Source organism: Rhamphochromis longiceps, linkage group LG8, assembly GCF_057381845.1.
Source record: "Rhamphochromis longiceps isolate RC_006_pf linkage group LG8, R_longiceps_female_GT1.1, whole genome shotgun sequence".
Classification (NCBI taxonomy): domain Eukaryota; kingdom Metazoa; phylum Chordata; class Actinopteri; order Cichliformes; family Cichlidae; genus Rhamphochromis; species Rhamphochromis longiceps.
This window is the reverse complement of record NC_140564.1, coordinates 6,539,118-6,559,061: the sequence shown is the minus strand read 5'-3', so window position 1 is coordinate 6,559,061 and position 19,944 is coordinate 6,539,118. Positions and strand designations below refer to the sequence as shown.

At 42.4% G+C, this 19,944-nt stretch overlaps 1 protein-coding gene across 1 annotated transcript in view; it reads right to left on the bottom strand.

The window, feature by feature from the left end:
* Positions 1-19,944, bottom strand: part of LOC146663001 (ryanodine receptor 2-like) — a 313,610-nt gene that overhangs the window by 9,724 nt on the left and 283,942 nt on the right. The window contains exons 108-111 of the mRNA XM_085415589.1: positions 11,723-11,783; positions 7,130-7,276; positions 6,884-7,018; positions 994-1,150 (exon numbers count right to left, since the gene is read on the bottom strand). Of these exons, the coding sequence (XP_085271715.1) occupies positions 994-1,150; positions 6,884-7,018; positions 7,130-7,276; positions 11,723-11,783 (500 nt within the window). The remainder of the gene's footprint in view (positions 1-993; positions 1,151-6,883; positions 7,019-7,129; positions 7,277-11,722; positions 11,784-19,944) is intronic.

Genomic DNA, 19,944 nt, shown 5'->3' with positions numbered 1-19,944 from the left:
TTTCTCTCACTTTGTGTTTGTACACCGCTCTGCATTTAATTATTAGTTACTTTTAATCTCTGGCTCTCTTTCAAAGCACGTCTTTGTCCTGCCTTCCTTCCCCCAGCCCAATCGTGGCAGATGGCCGCCCTCCCTGAGCCTGGTTCTGCTGGAGGTGTCCTTCTGTTAAAAGGGAGTTTTTCCTTCCCAGAGTGGTTCCTCGTAGGAGGGTCATATGATTGTTGGGGTTTGCGCTTGTTTTTTTGTATTATTGTAGATAAAAGGCACACTGTGGAAGATAGGCAGAGTTTAATAATAAGTAATGTTTACGTTTTTTTATGGGAAGAGGAGGATTTTAAATTCAGTTCTGAACTTAACAGGGAGCCAATGAAGAGACGTTAGTATGGGAGAAATACAATATATCTAGTTCCTGTCAGGACTCTTGCTGCAGCATTGTGGATTAACTGAAGGCTTTTCAGGGAATTTTTAGGACATCCTGACAATAATGAATAGTCCAGCCTAGAAGTAATAAATGCACGAAATAGGTTTTCAGCGTCACTCTGTGACAGAATATTTCTAGTTTTAGAGATGTTGTGCAAAGAAAGCAGTCCTATATTTTGTTTAGTATGCACATATCCTTTCCCCAGAGTTCGTATCTGGTTAGGCACTATGTTTCATTGAAGTTGTTAAGGCCAAGTACAATAAGCTCAGTTTTATCTGAATTTACAAGCAGGAAACTGTTTAAGGTGGTGTTCAAGTGTACTCCACTTTGGAGAGACGTCGCGATTATTTAGTCTAGTCAATTTGAAATAAACAGAACAACCAAAATATTGGAAACCAAACAGAACCAGAAATGATTGCTCTCAAAATAATTATACATTTGAATCACCACTTCCTGTGGTGTTTACTCTACTTTACAATATTAGAATGTATTCATTTGGCTAATAGTTGCCTAATTAACTGCTTGTGTTTCCATTAAACTGTTTGTGTGCATGTATGTGTAGGATGCCTCACCCTGGATGATAGCCAGGAGGATTACAATGACAAAGAAGAAGAAAGTGATGTCAAAGATGATCCGGTAGATTTCGTACTCATCACCAGCTGGATCCTCGATCTGGTCACCAATTCCTCCACCTGCTCGCACTCCCACATACATGTGGAACATGTAACACTGAGGAACAGAGAGAGATACACAGGAAGGGGGGTACAGGGGTAACAGAGGTCAAATCTTTTGCATTGGGTTTTTAATGGGCAGAACCATGACTGTCACAAACAGCTTGAACACACTAATGTTTCTGAAACATCAGAAGACATGACATCTGTAAGTCTCTTTGCAGTAAAACAGGCATGATTCTAGTCACTGTAGAGGTCCAGTAACATTTTGAAAAATCATTGTTAGTGAATGCAGTTCACAGTGCCCTCAACTCTGCAGGTTACAAAGAAGCCATATGTGAATATGATCTAGAAACGCTGCTGTCTACCTTCTGCGGACCAAAGCTCATTAAACCAGGGACCGAGGGAAAGTATAAAGCATGTTCTGTGGTTGGACAAATAAATATTTTAAATTCTTTTTGGATGATGCATCCTCCAGACTACAGAGGAAACCAAATCAATGCTGAAAGGTGTGTTCAGTTTTTAGGAGAGCATATGCTTCCATCCAGATTTCTTCATGAAGGCGTTGCAAAACAATGCGAAACCACAAAACAAGTTTTCTTCTATCTTAGCAAGGCAGAGCTATTAATGCATCAGTAACAACACAGCGCAATGTTTGTGTTAAAAGCACCGCAGCACATTCGCAGACAGAACCTGCCCGGTGCTGTGCATATGGCTTATGTAGCGAGTCATAAATAAACAGCTGTAGCAGCACAGATCACAGGTTTTACAGTTTTACTAATGTTTATATACAGTGGTTCCATGTTGGATGGTTAAGTTGGGCTGATTAAGGCTGTTGGTTGATGCGATGTTCAGAGCTGGAAATCTGACTTGAGGGGACACTGAAAAATTCAGGAAATTCCGACTTCTGCTTTCACATGGAATGCACCATCTGACCATTTTTTGCTACTATAAGCCTTATTGTAAGGAAGGAGACCAATCTTGCTAGGGCAGTGCCATTCATTAGTGCATCTCACCATCCTACTAAGCGCCTGTCACCTTCTTGAACTACAGACAGGCCGAGCTGCAACACTTTAGCCCCTAATAGGAGACAAAAGAGCTCTATGGAATGCAATGGGTGGCTGACTATAGGGGATTAGTGTGTGTTTGTGTGTCCTGAAATTTCCGGGTGACAGAAGGCTTCCTTCTACCCTCAGAAAATACCATAGAGCCCTTATATAGTATTTCTTTCAGATGGCTTAGCAGCAGAAAACATTCTCATCTAAGCTGAGTCTGTTTGTACTTGGCATGTCTCTCATCACTGACAAGATGGTCTAATGTTTGGCTTTGCGATACACTTATCTTTCACCCCGACTCACACTGACCTGCATTAATGACACAAGTGCTTATGTATAGGTAATGGCTTACACTTCCAACATTTAAATTCATCATAATTGTTCCATTTCTGTTTCATGGCCACATCTTTGGTTAGACTTTACTATGTCACAAAGTTGTCTCTTTTAAACTGGCTAAACAATGGAAGCTTGTGCTGCATAGGTAAGGTAGGTAGGCACCGCTATCATGAAACTGGTATATCAGCTGATTCTGATACTCCAAATGCCCTTATCCAGCTCACCAATTTTGGATAGACTTCCTGGAGCCAAATAAGGTAACCCCCAAAGACAGTCTTAAATTGAGCTTAAATCACAGTAAAGGCTCAAGTTAGTAACATATAATTATTTATATTACTTGCACTGTTGCTATTCCCAAAAACGTAATAGATGCCTGAAAAAGAAGCGGACAAAATAAGTAATCTTCTTACTGCCTGAGGGTAACACTGCCGAGACTAAAACTACTGACTCAAAGCTCTCTGTCCATAAATGGAAGTGTGTGCTCTTTACAGACAGCAAAAAATGAAGTTTTAGTGAGACAAACTTGATGGGAGCAACTTCCCACAGCCAAGAAAGTGAACTGCAGCAGTGCATACCAGACATCCCAGTATTAGCTTTGGGTACAAAAAAGTATTTGAGTCATCCTGAGAAGCTTCACAGGTGTTCTATGTTTCTTTCATTTATGAGTAATGGCTCTCACCCATCTCCTGACTTTAAGCTGTCCCGTGGTTCTAATTATAGTCATCTATCGTCCACCTAAATATAATGACTTGTTCATTTCGGAATTTTCAGACTTCTTGACATGTTTTATCGCTTACTATGAAAGGATCCTTATAGTGGGGGACTTTAATGTACATCTACGTTGTGAGGATAAACCCCTGGTCAAGGATTTCTTGAATGTAATTGATTCCCTAAACTTCACACAATTTGTGTCTGGGCCAACACGTAAGGGCCACACCCTAGACCTTGTGTTATGGACTGAATGTATCAGTGACTGAAAATTGTGTTTTACCCATTTTAGACCATTCAGTAATTTTATTTGATATTTGAATTGCTAAATTTCCAGCTTCTGAGAGGGGAAACTGCCCCTCAGATCATCTCATCATATTAGCCACGAAGCATTGCTTGGAGTTAAATTACATTTGCCTGATGTGTTGGACCCCATTTTTCCCAGAGTTATGTGTGGACATTTTGACTGTGAATTTTAATAACGCACTTCTTGAACTATTGGACTCTGTTGCTATTGTAAAGAAGTTAAAATGTGAAAAAAAGGAACCCTATGCCCTGGCTAAATGAGGAGCTCTCGAATTTGAGAAGAAATTGTAGAAAAGCAGAGCGTCGCTGGCGATCTTCCAGACTTGATTTCTCCAGGCTCGGAAAGACCCATTGTCTTTTTTTCAATGTTCGATGTCTGCAGCGAAAGCAAATTATTTCTCAAATCTCATCATGAGCCATGAACATATCTCAAAACTTTTATTCAACACAGTGTCGCAACTTACAGAGAGTAAGTCAACTCTCCTGTTCAAATTTGACAGCTCATGACTTTCTTATGTTTCTCAGAGACAGGGCTGAAACACTTAGAAATCAGATCACTCCCTCCTCGAGCAGTTCGTCAGACTACTCAGCTGCTTTGCCTGTTGGTGCTGATAAACTGTTCTCTGACTTCAAGGTTATTTCTCTGTCTGGATTAACTAAGGTTGTAAAAGCAGCTCGATGTACAACCTGTTCTTTGGATCCTCTACCAGCCTGGGTTATAAAGGAACTGTGGTCAGTATTAGGACCCTACATTCTGTTTCGTTTTAAATACTTCATTGATGACCGGAGTCTTCCCTGTCTGTTTTAAATCAGCTGTGGTCGTGCCAATCTTGAAAAAGCCTGGACTGGACGTTGACATGGTTGCAAACTACAAACCCATCTCACATCTGTCTTTTTTGTCTAAGGTCTTTGAAAAAGTTGTTTTTAAGCAGCTCACTGAGCGTCTGTCAACTAACAATCTGTTTGAAGCATTTCAGTCTGCGTTTAGACCAAATCTCTCCACAGAAACAGCTTTAGTCAAAGTGGTAAATGATCTGCTGGTAAATGCAGACAATGATCGAACTTCAGTTTTATTACTGTTGGATCTAAGCGCTGCGTTTGACACTGTGGACCATGGATTTTATTGGAGTTATAGGAAATGTTTTATCATGGCTGAGATCCTACCTGTCTGGGAGATCTCAGACTGTTAGCTTGAAAAATGATCTCTCCGAGACCTGTGCAGTGAGGCATGGGTGTCATGGTCCTGGGTCGGTGACCCAGCGCTTTTAGTTATCATTTTCTAGTTTATGATGATGATGATTATTATTGTTTGAGTTCTGTGTGTTATATTTGGTCTGCCTTTGAGTCTGTCTCTGTCTATGGTGTCACCCCATCTGTTTGTGAATCTGTCTGTTTAGTTCAATGTCTTGTCTGGTTCCATGTGTCTGAGTTTCCTGTTTTATTGTGAAGGTTTGTGTCGTATGTGAGTGTGCTCAGTTTACGTTTCCCCTGTCTCGTCAGCTGTGATTTCTCCCAGGTGTATTCCCCTCCTGTCTCTCATCCCTTGATTACTGCCATCTGTGTATTTAAGCCCTGTGTTTCTCTGTGTCAGTGTCGCGTCGTACCCTCAACTAGCTGTGTGTTCTGCTTCTATGTTCCTAGTGTTTGGTCTCCTGCTCCAGTTTAGTGTTTCTTTCCAGTGTTTCAGTCCTTGGTTCCTCTGTTCTGACTTTTGGTTTTCTTTTGGTGAGTTTAGTTTGTACGAGGTTTTTCCCAGCAATAAAGCTGCGCCTTAAGTTTCACTTCCGTGTCTGAGTTCTGCATTTTGGGTCCACCACTCCTGCTTGCCTGCCACACAGCGATTCATGACAATGGGGTCCCTCAGGGCTCCGTACTTGGACCATTGGTGTTTTCTCTGTATCTGCTGCGTCTTGGTCTTCTTTTACGTTCTTTTAATGTAACCTTCTATTGTTACACTGATGACCTGCAGCTTTATGTTCCTTTAACCATTGGAAATTGTGCTGAAGTGTCTAAATTAGAATCGTGTCTATCTGCAATTAGGGGCTGGTTATCGGATAATTTCCTGCTTCTTAATATTGATAAGACAGAGTTGATGGTCATTGGACCACAAAAATTTCAATATTGTCCCAAAATTTCATCTTGAAAATTGATGACTATGTCATAAATTGCAGGGACAAGGTTAAAAACTTGGCCGTGTGGTTCGACATGGTGCTTTCTTTCGAGTCTCATGTAAAAGAGATAACAAAGACCGCCTTTTATCATTTAAGGAACATAGCCAGAATCAGACAAGTTTTATCAAGCGACACTGCAGAGGTTCTGTCTTCATGTATCGATTATTGTAACGGTCTCCTTTCTGGGCTACCAAAGAAAAGTTTTAGAGGTTTACAGATGGTGCAAAATGCAGCTGCTCGCATTTTAACTAAAACTGGAAAATTTGAGCACATTACCCCTGTACTGAAATCCCTTCATCAGCTACCTTGTCAGGTTCGAGCAGATGTTAAAGTCCTGCTGCTCACCTAAAAGGCTTTATGGTTTGGCACCTTCATACCTCTCTGATCTCTTGCACCCTTATGTTCCATCCGTGCTCTCCGATCCCAGGATTCTGGCCTTTTAAAAGTTCCTAGAGCCAGAAAAAAAAACTATCGGGGAACGTGCTTTTTCTTTTTGTGCCCCATTTTTGTGGGATTAGGCAGGCATGCTCTGTGGAGGTTTTTAAAGCTAAGCTGAAGACTCACTTGTTCATAAATAAAGTTATTATTATTCACTGGAATCCCAAAAAGCCTTAGACATGGCTTTGTAACCTTCTATGATAGACGACAGATTGACAGATGATACTAGATGACAGACAGACTGATAGAGGTCAGTTACTTTGTTTCTCATCTCTTTCTGAGTTTCTTTATATTCTGGCTCATCAAACTGAAGGGCCCATACAAACAGGACCCCCTCAAACTGACTTTTAGTTTTAGTCACCTTGTTTTCCAGCAAATTAACTGTTCTGTCACTAGTTATAAACTAGGAAATTAGCATAAACTAATGTAAGTGCATCCAACCTAATGACATCCTGCTCTGAACAGGCACAGGATGGTGCTAAACATGTTCTAAAACCTTTCAATTTAAACAATTTTTTATTAAATCCAGTTTCACAGACAGTGTTAAATCTAGGACCGATTCTGAGAGCAGGGCTCCATGGTGTAAGTTAGTATTTATATATGTAATGTTTCCATTTTAAGGCCGACTCTATAGCCCTGTTCTTTCCTTTTAGATAACTTGTTTTGTGAAACTGACTGATTCTTAACACATGCTGTGATGCAAATTATCTGTCGTTTTGATCATCTGCCCAGCACTATTATTCCGGTTCACTACAGTCTAATACATGTCATACTCACTGTCAGCATGTCATCACACTTCATATCTGGCAGTTCTCCATCTTCACTCTTGTTGTAGAACTTCCTGAAAAAGTTGAAGGCCACTACTGTGTAGAGGTACACCACCACTGCTAATAGGCCAACAGTTAGCACTAGCTGGAGAAGGGGCAAGAAAAGACTGCTGTGATGCAAACAAGGGCAAATATCACAAGCTTCACTCAATATTGACAAATGTTTAATTTTATAATATTCATATAGTGTTCTCACCTGTTTGCCATTGTGTGTGACTGAGGAGAGAATGGTACGCAGTGTCTTAAAACCCATGGCAATGTCCAGTAGATGGGCAGCAAAGAAGAAGTTGTTATAGTGACCCAGAATGGACATGGTCATATACCAGGCCAGATACAGGAAGGACTACAAGGACGGAAGATGGAAATTCAGTCAATGAGTGTAAATGAGCCGCTGGTTTACAATATTAGGTAACATCCAGGCTGCTGATTGTGTAGCTAATAAATCAAATAAAAGCATCATAAAACATTTCAAATGATAATTACCAGACAATAGATTAATGACTCTTGACACAGATGTGGATGACACATCATGATCATTGCTCAGTTAGCAGCTACATTTACATTTATACACCTTCAATGTGGAGGAGCGGCAGCTCTAATCCGAGTCCCTCTCGGATGACCTCACTCTCTCTCTAAGTGAGAGCCCACTCACTCTTCAGAAAGAGGAAACTAATTAGGAAACTAATTTCTGCCACTTATATTAGCAACCTCACTCTTTATGTTACTACCTAGAACTCGTAACGATAAGTGATGGTAGGAACATAGAATGACCAATGAAGTGACAGTTTCACCACAACAGATTGGTACACTATCCACATCACTGTGGATGCTGCCCCAATTCGTCCGTCCATCTTGTGTTCCACTCCTGAACGAGACCCCGAAATACTCCTCCACTTGGGACAGTAACCTGTCCTTTAGGTGGAGTAGGCACTCCACCTTTTCCAGCTGAGATCCATGATCTCAGATTTGGTTTGCTTCACACTCTGTAGCAAACTATTGCAGTGCAAACTCGAGGTCACCACCTGATGACACCAACACCACAACGAACCACATCATCCGGAAAAAGCACCACAAAAGATTAAATCCTGAGGCCACCAAAGTGGAGACCCTCCACCCTCTGGCTAAGCCTAGATATTCTGCAGAGATGTGACAGCCATGGCAGTCTTCCAAAGCCTTCAGGAACTAAAGATGAATCTCAACCAGGGCCCCTGCCAGTGTGCAGATGTTTACCATCTGTCATGGTAAATGGACTGATTCTTATGTAGCGGTGTTCTACTGTCCTGGAGCGCTCAAAGCACTTCATACAACATGCCACTTTCACCCATTCATACCCACACAAGCACCTTTTTCTACACTTTTAAGTGCTTCCTATCTAACACTCACACATTCATACTCCGATAGATGCATTGGAGAGCAATTTGGAGTTTAGTATCTTGCCCAAGGATATTTGGCTTGCAGACTGAGGGAGCCGGGGATAGTCAGTAGATGACCTGCTTTACCTCCTGAGCTACAGCCACCCCATTACATTTATATTTAGAAATGGCATAGTAAGAAGAAGTAATGATATGACTTGCTAATACCTTACTATTACCTCAGTAAGGCTTACAGTTTTTTACAGTCGCTAACAAGCGTTTGTCCAAACAGTTGTCACATTTACAAAACTCTAAACACAATTAGCACAGGATCGGTCTGTTGTGGCCATACCATTCACACATTTCATGTCGTGTTCACCCAATATGCAGTCAGTGAACACATTTCCACAATGCTTACATTTTCTTAACAGACAAGTTATACCTCCCAACAAAACTATGGACTGTTCTTGTAGTATCTACGAATGTTAACACACAACATCCCACAATAGCAAAAACAATATTCCAAACCGTAGATACAGTATAAAAACCTCTGCCCCTGCAATGATATCAGTACAAAAACAATATCAATATCAAAAATATATCTCAGCTGTAAACAAACAAACAATTGAATAATTGACACACAGCTGATTTATGTTGGGTAAATTGGGCCAACCACACCTTCTTCCATTCTGGCTTAGACTCAGTGGGGTTCATAAGGCAAGACCTTGAGGAGTGATGTTTTTGGAAACAAAAAAAAGACAAACACTGTAATGTCTGGTCGAGGAGGAGTAAGAGCAAGGGGCCCAGAGAGAAGAGCAGGCCCAAGGAGAGGGCAAGGTATAGGTGTAAGAATGCGTGGTGGTGGCATTCCAAGGGCTGCAAGAACAGTAGTCAGTGATGAAATCCGTGCCACTATCATTGACCATGTAATCAACCATGGTCTTTCACTAAGAGAGGCTGGTGAAAGAGTGCAGCCCAATTTGAGGCGGTCAACGGTTGCCTCCATTATACGCACCTTTCAACAAACCAACAGGTAAGTATTGCATTTTACATGGATTGTTCCTATTCTCACTTGACATGTCAATATGGTCATACAGTAATGCATATGTTGAATTGTCTGTCTTTCTAAAGAATGCAACGTCTTCCACCCTCTGGGGGAAGAGGAAAGCTCCTCAGTAATGATCAGGAGCTTGCCATTGTGGAAATGGTTACTGCAAATAATGCAATAAAACTGCGTGAAATACAAACCAGAATTGTGGCGGACCATGAGATATTCGACAATATCGATAGAATCAGCCTCACAACCATTTCGCGGACATTGTCCAAACACAGAGTGCGGATGAAGCAGATCTACACTGTTCCCTTTGAGAGGAACAGTGAGAGGGTCAAGGAGCTACGACGACAATATGTCCAGGTACAGTGTATATTCAATCCAATGTCCAGTTCTATAAGCTTTGCACTTTGCAAGTAGGTAACCTACACAATACTAGGTTACAGTACAGTATGGTATACAGTACTAACATGACTTACATAAACTTTGTTTCAGAGAGTTATGGAATTGGAGGCCAACCAGGCCCCTCATGAATTCATATACATCGATGAGGCAGGATTCAATCTGGCCAAAAGGCGTCGACGTGGACGAAATGTAATTGGAAAAAGGGCCACAGTTGATGTGCCAGGACAGAGAGGGGCAAACATTACCATGTGTGCAGCAATTGCAAATGCAGGATTACTCCTTCACAGATGTCAGGTTGGACCCTATAATACAGAGCGCTTGCTTGCCTTTCTCAATGATCTCCACCAGCGCCTGGTTCCAGAGCAGGGTCAGGAGGGTGAAAACATGAGGACCTTTGTAATTACCTGGGACAATGTGGCTTTCCATCACTCGCAAGCAATAACAACATGGTTTGAAGTCCACCCAAGACTGGTGAGTCTCTTCCTTCCACCCTATTCACCTTTCCTCAACCCCATAGAGGAGTTCTTTTCTGCATGGCGGTGGAAGGTTTATGACCATCAGCCACATGACCAGATGTCCCTCCTTGAAGCCATGGATGCTGGCTCCAGGGACATCACAGTTGACGATTGCCAAGGGTGGATCCGACATACCAGGCGGTTTTATCCCAGGTGCATCGACTTGGCTGACATCAGATGTGATGTTGATGAAAACATGTGGCCTAACCCTGAAGATCGCAGAGATTAGATGCAACTTTTTTGCCTTTTTTTAGCCCCCCTCCCCCCCTTTTTATCTTGGCTTTTTGCTGTTGTTTTTTTGTTCAGAATGCTCTTGTGTGTTTCATGGATATTTTGTTCACTGTAAGCAATACTGTAAAACTTTCTCTGTCCTATCATACCGTGTTTCTACTGTACCTCCTGTGGTAAACAGTAAAGGAACAAAAACTTGTTTGCTTTTTACTGGAATGCTTTTGAATGTGAACATTACTGTACATGTGGACATACAGTTACCAACCAAGACATTTCTGGTGTCAATATGGTGGATTGCATGTTTCGCATGCAAATACCTGTGAAACTGAAACATAAAAGTCTATGCAGTTTTTGTAATGTCAATAATAGCCAGTATTTTGAAACCTGGTGTACTTTGATTGACTGCATGTACCTTGTGAAGTGAAAACAAGTGTTATTCTTTGACAGACTAATTTCATTTTGAGTCAGATTTATAGTGTTTTTGTACAGTTAGTGTGTGCAGAGAAAGATGTGTTCTAATTTTGAAATGAGGAGTTAGTATATATTTAACAAAGTGTATTTTTGGGAAGGATATTATCCATTTGGCCAATTGTGTTTTGTAGGTGTGGGTCTGTGTTAAGAGTTTAGAAAAAGTATCTGAAGTATGGGTAGGCGCTTGTTAGCGACTGTAAAAAACTGTAATAGTGTGACATTATTATAAAGTGCTACCCAGTACAGTATAATATCTGCACCATGGAAGTCACTTCAAGACATGTCTGTGAAGAAAACACTACTGGTTTTTCAGTAAGGCATACATTTGACTCACTTTTGATGAGGTCAAACAAAATGACAAACTATGAAACTAGTAACTCCCTGAATTAAAAAATCAATTTATTAGATACTAATATGTATTAATGTAGGAGCACTGCTTTATAAACGATGAGCCAAATGCTTCATATTTATCCCAATATTTTTATATGACATAATTGCCAGACACAATAACCAGAATTTTATCTTATAATGTTATGGGCCGATACAACAGGTCATATGATGCCGTTACTGCTATTGATGTTAAATGCCATAAGCAACTTTAAAACATTTTAAACAGGAACTAGAAAAAAAGTTGAGGTAAACTAAAAATGTCCCTGTGAAATTACTCTGATATAAACAAAAAAGACAAAAGAGTTAAGAACTTCTGCAGGGAATCCACATGATGGAGCCACACATCGCTGTCCTGAGTGATTCTGATTGCTTACATTGTCTGTGAACACAACCCCCAGCTTCCAGATCTGGTACTTGACATCAACAGAGTTCAACCTGTGAACACAGTGAGAAGAAACAAAGTCTTTTTACATGTTTCATGTTTTGATGAAAACGTGAACAGAAATGGTTTAAATGAAAGGGGCTCTCTGTTATGAGAACTGAAGATATCTTAGCGCCTTTACCTGGTATAACCACTTTGAAAACTTATGTAAATGTGACAGGATCATGTCTTGTTCAGTGTTCAGATAAACAATACTGCAGTTCTGTTTACATGATTGTACCTGCTATTCTTTGTTGCAGAAAATTTCTTATTAATCCAAATCCCCCATAGAGGATGACCCCATGGAACCATGACTTTATTAAAGTCACTGTCAGCCAGACTGACAGATGCAGGAAATCTCCTTTGTGTTCTTCTCTGAAGTTTGAGCTCTACGTGAGCTTTAATCAGAATCAGAATCAGAATCAGAATGGGTTTATTGCCAGATGTTGAGGTTTACAACATTAGGAAATTGCTGCGGTGCTTCAGTGCAAACAATAAGAATAAGAATTAAAGTGCTATGTAGAAAGAAAGATATGTGCATGAGATATACATGAGATATATACATGAGAATAAGAATTAAGAGTGCTACGTAGAAGGATATATACATGAGTGCAGGTGGTGATCAGTGCCAGACATGAAATGATGCAGTGACACAGCGTAGGGTCATGTGTGAGTGGCGGGGACAGTCATGTGGTTATTGTTCATGTGTCCAACAGCAGAGGGGAAGAAACTGTTCTTGTGGCGAGAGGTTCTGGTGCGAATGGACCGGAGCCTCCTGCCTGAGGGGAGCAGGTCAAACAGACTGTGTCCAGGGTGAGAAGGGTCAGCTGAGATCCGGGCTGCACGCCGCAGTGTCCTGCAGGTGTACAGGTCCTGCAGAGATGGGAGTCTGCAGCCAATCACCTTCTCAGCAGAGCGCACAACACGCTGCAGTCTCTGTTTGTCCCTGATAGTGGCTCCAGCGTACCACACGGTGATGGAGGAGGTGAGGATGGACTCGATGATTGCGGTGTAGAATTGCATCATCGTCCGTGTTGGCAGGTTGAATTTCTTCAGCTGCCTCAGGAAGTACATCCTCTGCTGGGCTTTCTTGATGACGGAGGTGATGGTGGGCTCCCACTTCAGGTCCTGGGTGATGGTGGTACCCAGGAAGCGGAATGAGTCCACAGAGGTGATGGGGGTGTCAGTCAGGATGATGGGGGGGAGTGGGGCTGTGTGCTTCCTGAAGTCCACAATAATCTCCACTGTCTTCTGGGCATTCAGCACCAGGTTGTTGTGGCTGCACCAGGACACCAGACGTTCAACCTCCCTCCTGTAGGCAGACTCATCCCCGTCAGAGATGAGCCCAATGACGGTGGTGTCATCTGCGAACTTGATTAGCTTGACAGACTGGTGGGTGGAGGTGCAGCAGTTGGTGTACAGGGAGAAGAGCAGAGGAGAAAGAACACAGCCCTGAGGGGAGCCGGTGCTGATGGTCCGGGAGTCCGAGACATTCTTCCCCAGCCTCACGTGCTGCTTCCTGTCCGTCAGGAAGTCAGTGATCCACCGGCAGATGGGATCAGGCACATTCATCTGGGAAAGCTTGCCTCGGAGATGGTCTGGAAGGATGGTGTTGAAGGCAGAGCTGAAGTCCACAAGCAGGATCCTGGCGTAGGTTCCTGGGGAGTCCAGATGCTGCAGGATGAAGTGTAGGGCCATGTTGATGGCGTCGTCTACAGACCTGTTGGCTCTATATGCAAACTGCAGGGGGTCCAGGAGGGGGGCCGTGAGGGTCTTGAGATGGGAGAGAACTAGGCGCTCAAATGACTTCATGACCACAGATGTCAGAGCCACGGGTCTGTAGTCATTTAGTCCAGTGATCCTAGGTTTCTTGGGGACAGGGATTATGGTAGAGGACTTGAAGCAGGCAGGCACATGACATGCCTGCAGTGAGGAGTTGAAAATGCCAGAAAACACTGGGGCCAGCTCGTTTGCACAGTGTCTGAGGGTGGCAGGAGACACACCGTCTGGGCCGGGAGCTTTCCGAGCATTCAGATTCTTAAACTGCTTCCTCACATCTGCTTCATGAATATGAAGAGTTGTGGTCGGAGGAGGTGGTGTGAAATCCTCTTTTGTGTGGGGTGAGGAGGGGGGTGTTGTAGGTGAACGGTTTGAAGGTGGTGATGGCTCTATGGAGGGGGGAGAGGTGGGGGAATGAGTGTCCAAAGTGCCTCTATTGTTGGGGCCGTTGGAGGTGTGAAGGCTGCCTGATGGCTCGTCAAAACGGCAGTAGAAGTCGTTGAGGGTGTTGGCCAAGAGCAAGTCATCAGTGGAGTGGGGGGTTTTAGGCTTGTAGTTTGTAATATTCCTAAAACCTTTCCACACAGAGGCCGAGTCATTCTCTGAGATCTGCTGCTGCATCTTCTCAGAGTGCTGATGTTTGGCAATGTCCACTTCCTTAGTGAACTTGTACTTGGCCTCTCTGTAGCAGTCCCTGTCTCCGCTTCTGAACGCCTTACTCTTAAATGCTGAAGTAGAGTAGAAAAGGGCTATGTAACCAACAGTTTACAATTTAAAATCCTCCACTAAATACCATTAAAATGCACACCTAGAACCTGCCCTGTACAGTACAGTTTTAAACTTCATAACAACTGTATGGTGGGTCATTTGGACAGTGATGGAAGGTAAGGGCATGGCCACTTTGACTGACAGGTGACTGGCCTGTAAGTCAGCTGTAACTGATCATTATTTGATTACCTAACTGGCAAACTGCATTTTTAAATGGAGTTACAAAAAATAGAAATAAAATAATCTGATCTAATAATTAAAAAGAAATTTAAAAATTTTCTATGCTAGACTAATGAGCACAGCTTGACTCTTCTACCAAAACTTAAACTCTACTAAGGTTTGTGGTAGACAATTTACGGCAAATTGCACAAAATTTAACACTGAAACACACTTTTTTTCTATGACTGGTATGTGTGTGATAGTTGCTGCTTGGAGGGTGTGCTTATTTGGGATAAGAAGGGGAGTGTGTAACTGGCACGGAAAGTCAATGAAAATAATTTTACTTTGATCTGCTGACAGACTAAATTGATTTTCACATCTTATTATGTTGTGGGACAGTAGACTTAAATGTTTAATTAGATCTATTTAAAATTTCAGAGCTCTAATATGCTACTGTGCCTTAGAAATGTGAAGTTGTGAAGTTTGCGGACAACACTACAGTGGTGGGTCTTATCACCAACAGTGATGAAACAGCTTACAGGGAGGAGGTCAGGGCCCTGACCCACTGGTGTCAAGACAACCATCTCACCCTCAACGTCGCAAAGACAAAGGAGTTGATAGTGGACTTCCGGAGGTGCAGAGAAGTACACACCCCCATCACCATCAGCGGCGCTGCTGTGGAGAGAGTGAGCAGCTTCCGGTTCCTTGGAGTACATCTGGCTGAGGATCTTACGTGGTCAGTACACACAAACAAAACAGTGAAGAAGGCGCAGCAGCGCCTCTTCTTTCTCAGGAGACTGAAAAGATTCGGCATGAGCCCCCGCATCCTCAGGACCTTCTATCACTGTGCCATCACCACCTGGTATGGCAACAGCACCGCCTACAACTGCAAAGCTCTCCAGAGAGTAGTGCGGTGCTCTGAACAGATAATTGGAGGTGAGCTTCCCTCCCTCCAAGACATCTACAGGAAGCAGTGCCTGAGGAAAGCGGGGAGGATCATCAAGGACTCCAGTCACCCCAGCCATAAACTGTTCAGACTGCTTCCATCAGGAAGGAGGTTCTGCAGCATCCGGTCCCGTACCAGCAGACTGAGAGACAGCTTCTTCCACCAGGCCATCAGACAGCTGAACACGTCATAGACACCTCAGCTTCACTACTGGAACTTCAACATTATGCACTCCATACTGTACAGTAATGCCACTGTTTTGCACATGTCTCAACTCTGTATATTTTATTTTATTTATTTTATATATTCTATTCATTGTTTACTCTATTTAATTTGTAAAATCTGTGTACACACACACACACACACACACACACACACACACACACACACACACACACACACACGTAGAAAAATATTTAGTATACACATCCAGAAATGCATACACTATTATATATTGTACATATATTTATTAGTTTCAGATGTAGCCATTCTTGTATTTTGCTTGTTTACATTATTGTATTTTGCACAACTCTGTTGCTTGTGAAGCTCGCACACAAGAATTTCACTCACATGTGCTGTACCAATGTACCTGCACATGTGATGTGACAATAAAAGTGATTTGATTTGATTTGAAATAAACAGCAGTGCCAACAGTGCCCTTCACAATGAAATAATCAGCCTAACCTGTCACTAGCCTCAGACAGGTGTTTTGCAACATTTTCAACATCTGTAACTCCCATAAGTCCTGAACCATTTCAAATGAAAGACTTTCAATGGTTCCTGAAAACAGTGACTCTGTGCTTGTCAGGGATTTTAGGGTCATTACAGTAATCCCTGGCACAGTGTTGCAGCAACCCCAAAAAGACGGTTGGAGGTTGGTTGAGAGAAGAGAGAGTTAGTGAGTGTGATGGAGCCCTACAGAAGACACACACACAGCCATGTTTTTATAGTTTTGTTTTTGCTTTTTGCTCTTTTGTTTTCTTTGTTATTTGCCAAAATTTGGATGTGGCGCCTGCCTGGGCCTGAGCCTTACTGAAAAAGAGTTGATGCTTTCAGAAACCATTTGAATTTTTCAATTGTGCCAGTGGTTCGGGAGTTAAGGTAATTTGACCTAAAAGTTTGACCAAAAAATAATTAACTTTAAATTAAATGTTTATTTTAACACTTGGTGTGCTAAGTATTAACCATTTTCTGCAGCATTAATCTCCTGGTTTGTAAAAATGTTGCATTTTACTGTTATATTTTTATGTTCTTTATAGATTTGAATCACCAATTTATCACCATCCTCTAATCAGAATAAGAATCAGAAATACTTTATTGATCCTAAAGGAAATTATAGGTTACAGCAGGCAGTACGCTAATGTCACATGCGCACTTACAAAGGAACCCTCTGACCAAACTTTACACAAACATCACATTGGGAAGACATGTCAGACAGGCATCGAAGGTGTTTGAAAAGGGAGGGGGGATGAGTGTAACTACCCTTTTGAAGTAGGTGACACTCATAGGGATCATTATGTGCCAAATAAGAGTTACTAATATCGATATTCGCATCGATATTGAACCGTTCGATACAGTGCTTTCGGTTCGGTACGCATATGTATCGAACAATACAAAATTTGTAATTTATTTTATCAACTTTCTTTCTGACGATGCTGTCTGTGTTGAGCGCTCAGTGAATCTGCGTTCGACAGTATGGTACCTCAACTACAAATCAACGGATTGAAAGTTGGTGGTCTTCGTTCAGAAAGCAAAGGTACATGGCTTTTAAAATATATTCTGAAACTAAAATTGAATGGTTCTGAAGGTGTTTCGTGGTCAGCAATATACTTTTTTTTGTGGGTGGGGTTTTATACTCAAATATTAAATTACCAGTCTGCCAATCCTGCTCCTCCTCTTCTTTTATGAGCAAAACCATAAGATACTTCAAATCACTCGCTTGGGAAGGCAACTATCCCCCAACCCAAAGGGTCCTTTTTTGGCAGAGAACCATGGCCTTAGACTTGGAGGTGCTCAAGATGTTTGAATGACACCAAGAAAATTACTTTCAATTCTACAATTGAATCTGAGGTTTTACAAAATGGACACCCCCCACCGTGTGGATACTTCTTTAAGACACTCTGGTTCGCCCGGCCATACCCCACAGCTCACGTATAAAACAGCTGTGCAGACGTGACACCGGTGATCATTTGATCTCCACTTGTGTTGTGTGTTTGTGAGTGCCTTGAGAGTGCTGTATGTATGTGCATCCATCAGGAACCTGTTTTGGCAGCCTCCGTGGGCGCTGCCTCTCCTCTGGTATTCCCCGGGTATTCCCCGGTATTCCCCTGATATTCCCTGGTATTTCCTTGGTATGCCCTGTTATCCCTTAGCTTGCCCTTATCTTTCCCCTTGGTTGGTCTCCCCTCCCTGGCTTATCGCCTTGAAAAATAGTCTTATGTGCCAGTCGGACCACGCTGTGCGGCTGCCGGCTAGCGAGTAGCTCGGCTACGGTGAGCAAACACAGCAGGGAACACGGCCTCAGCGTTCAAGCATACGCTGTCGCCTGGGCACTGTGCAGCTCGGCTGCGATGTATGTAAACACAGAAGGGATATGGCTTCAGTGTTCCAAGCATTCGCTGTCGGCCTGCTTAACACTGTGGGAAAACACGAAATTAAGTGGCGAACCATCCTACCTTTATGAATATTAGCTAGAAGCATACTTTAAAGGCTACAATTAAGTGGCAAATCATCCTACCTCTGTTAATAAGAGCTAGAAACATGGTCTGACAGATAAAATGAAGTGCCAAACCATGCTACCTTTGTGACTGTTACCTACAAGCATACTTTAACGGGTAAAATGAAGTGGCAAACCGTCCAGTACGGTGGCCGTTCGACAGTGCAGCCTGCACTGTCGAACGCAGATCCACTGAGCGCTCAACACAGACAGCATCGTCAGAAGGAAGAGCGCAGGGCAAGCTAGCGAGACAGAAGTTAAGCTCTCCTTGCAACATGGCAAATTGAACCTCCCCCACCCTCATTCAGATCTGGCGTTTGGAATTATTTTGGTTTTCAAGTGACGTATGACCCTGAAGGTAAGCGCGTCATGGACTAAAGTAAAACAGTATGTTGGATGTGCCACGCAATGCTCAATTACATGGGTGGGAGCTAGTGTGTTAGCGCAGTTAGATCGTTAACGTGTTGGCCGTCTAGCCCCACGCACGGGGCGATCGGCGGTAGCTCGTTAACGGAGATTTGCCGTGTTGTGGCGTTAAGGTCATTTCAACGAGATTAACGCTGACAGCACTAGTGGGAACACAACGAATATGACTGCACATTTACGCCGACATCATCCTAGTGCAAAGACAAAAACAACAAGCATGCTACAAACTTTACCCAAGTCATTTAGACAGCCGTTAGCACATGATTGGTGAGTGATGATAATTTGCGCACCAATTCCTCTGACATCGTCTTATCAATCGTTAGCTTACTATGCAAACATGACAAGTGAAATCTCCCGCAGCTTAAACAGGTTGATCGCGCAGAGAATCGCTGAGCTTATATGAGTGCGTGTGTAAAAGCAGCAGGATATATATTTTAGTTCTGCTGAGCCAAATAAGACAGGTCAGGGTGAAGAAGTGACAGCCAAAGAAAAGCTTACCACAAAACGGAGAAGTTATGACAAATCAGACTATAAGGCAAAAAGAAAGTGCAGCTTTATGGTTTCATGGACAAAAGAATTTCTGTGGCTGCAATATGACGAGCTAAATAACCAGGGCTGCACATAAGTGGTCCGCAGGTGTGCATTCGCTGTCAAAATGAAAAACACGCACAAGGGTTAGGGTTAAATTTAAAAACTGTACTTTTGAGTTAAAATATATATTTATAATTTTAATAAATGACAAATTAAAAAGGCATGAACATTTTTTTGTATCGAACCGTGACACCAAAGTATCGAACCGAACCGTGAATTTTGTGTATCGTCGCACCCCTAATATTTACGTGAGCAAAGAAAGTTCATAATATCCAACATAATGCAACTTGCAATGGTGACTTATGCTATGAATCTAACCTGTTCTGGAGCAGGTTGTGCTCCAGATTAGAGACCAGCAGTTATAAAATCACTATGTACTAACTAATCAGTTATCCAGAAAATAGCGCCGCCATTTGTGGAACATCTCTCTGAGGGATCTTTTGTCTTTCCCTGATGAGCATCAAAAAAAGAAACAAAGATTCTAAAACAAACCCATTTTTGATCATTTTTTCCCCCTGTTGGCTGTATTAGAAATATCCTGTCTCAGAGTGACGCTGAAAAACTAGTTCATGCATTTATTACTTCCAGGCTGGACGACTGTAATTCATTATTATCAGGTCCTAAAAACTCACTGAAAAGCCTTCAGCTAATCAAAAATGCTGCAGCAAGAGTCCTGACAGGGACTAGAAAGAGAGAGCATATTTCTCCTGTATTGGCTTCCCTTCATTGGCTTCCTGTTAAATCCAGAATTGAATTCAAAATCCTGCTCCTCACATACAAGGTCTTAAAT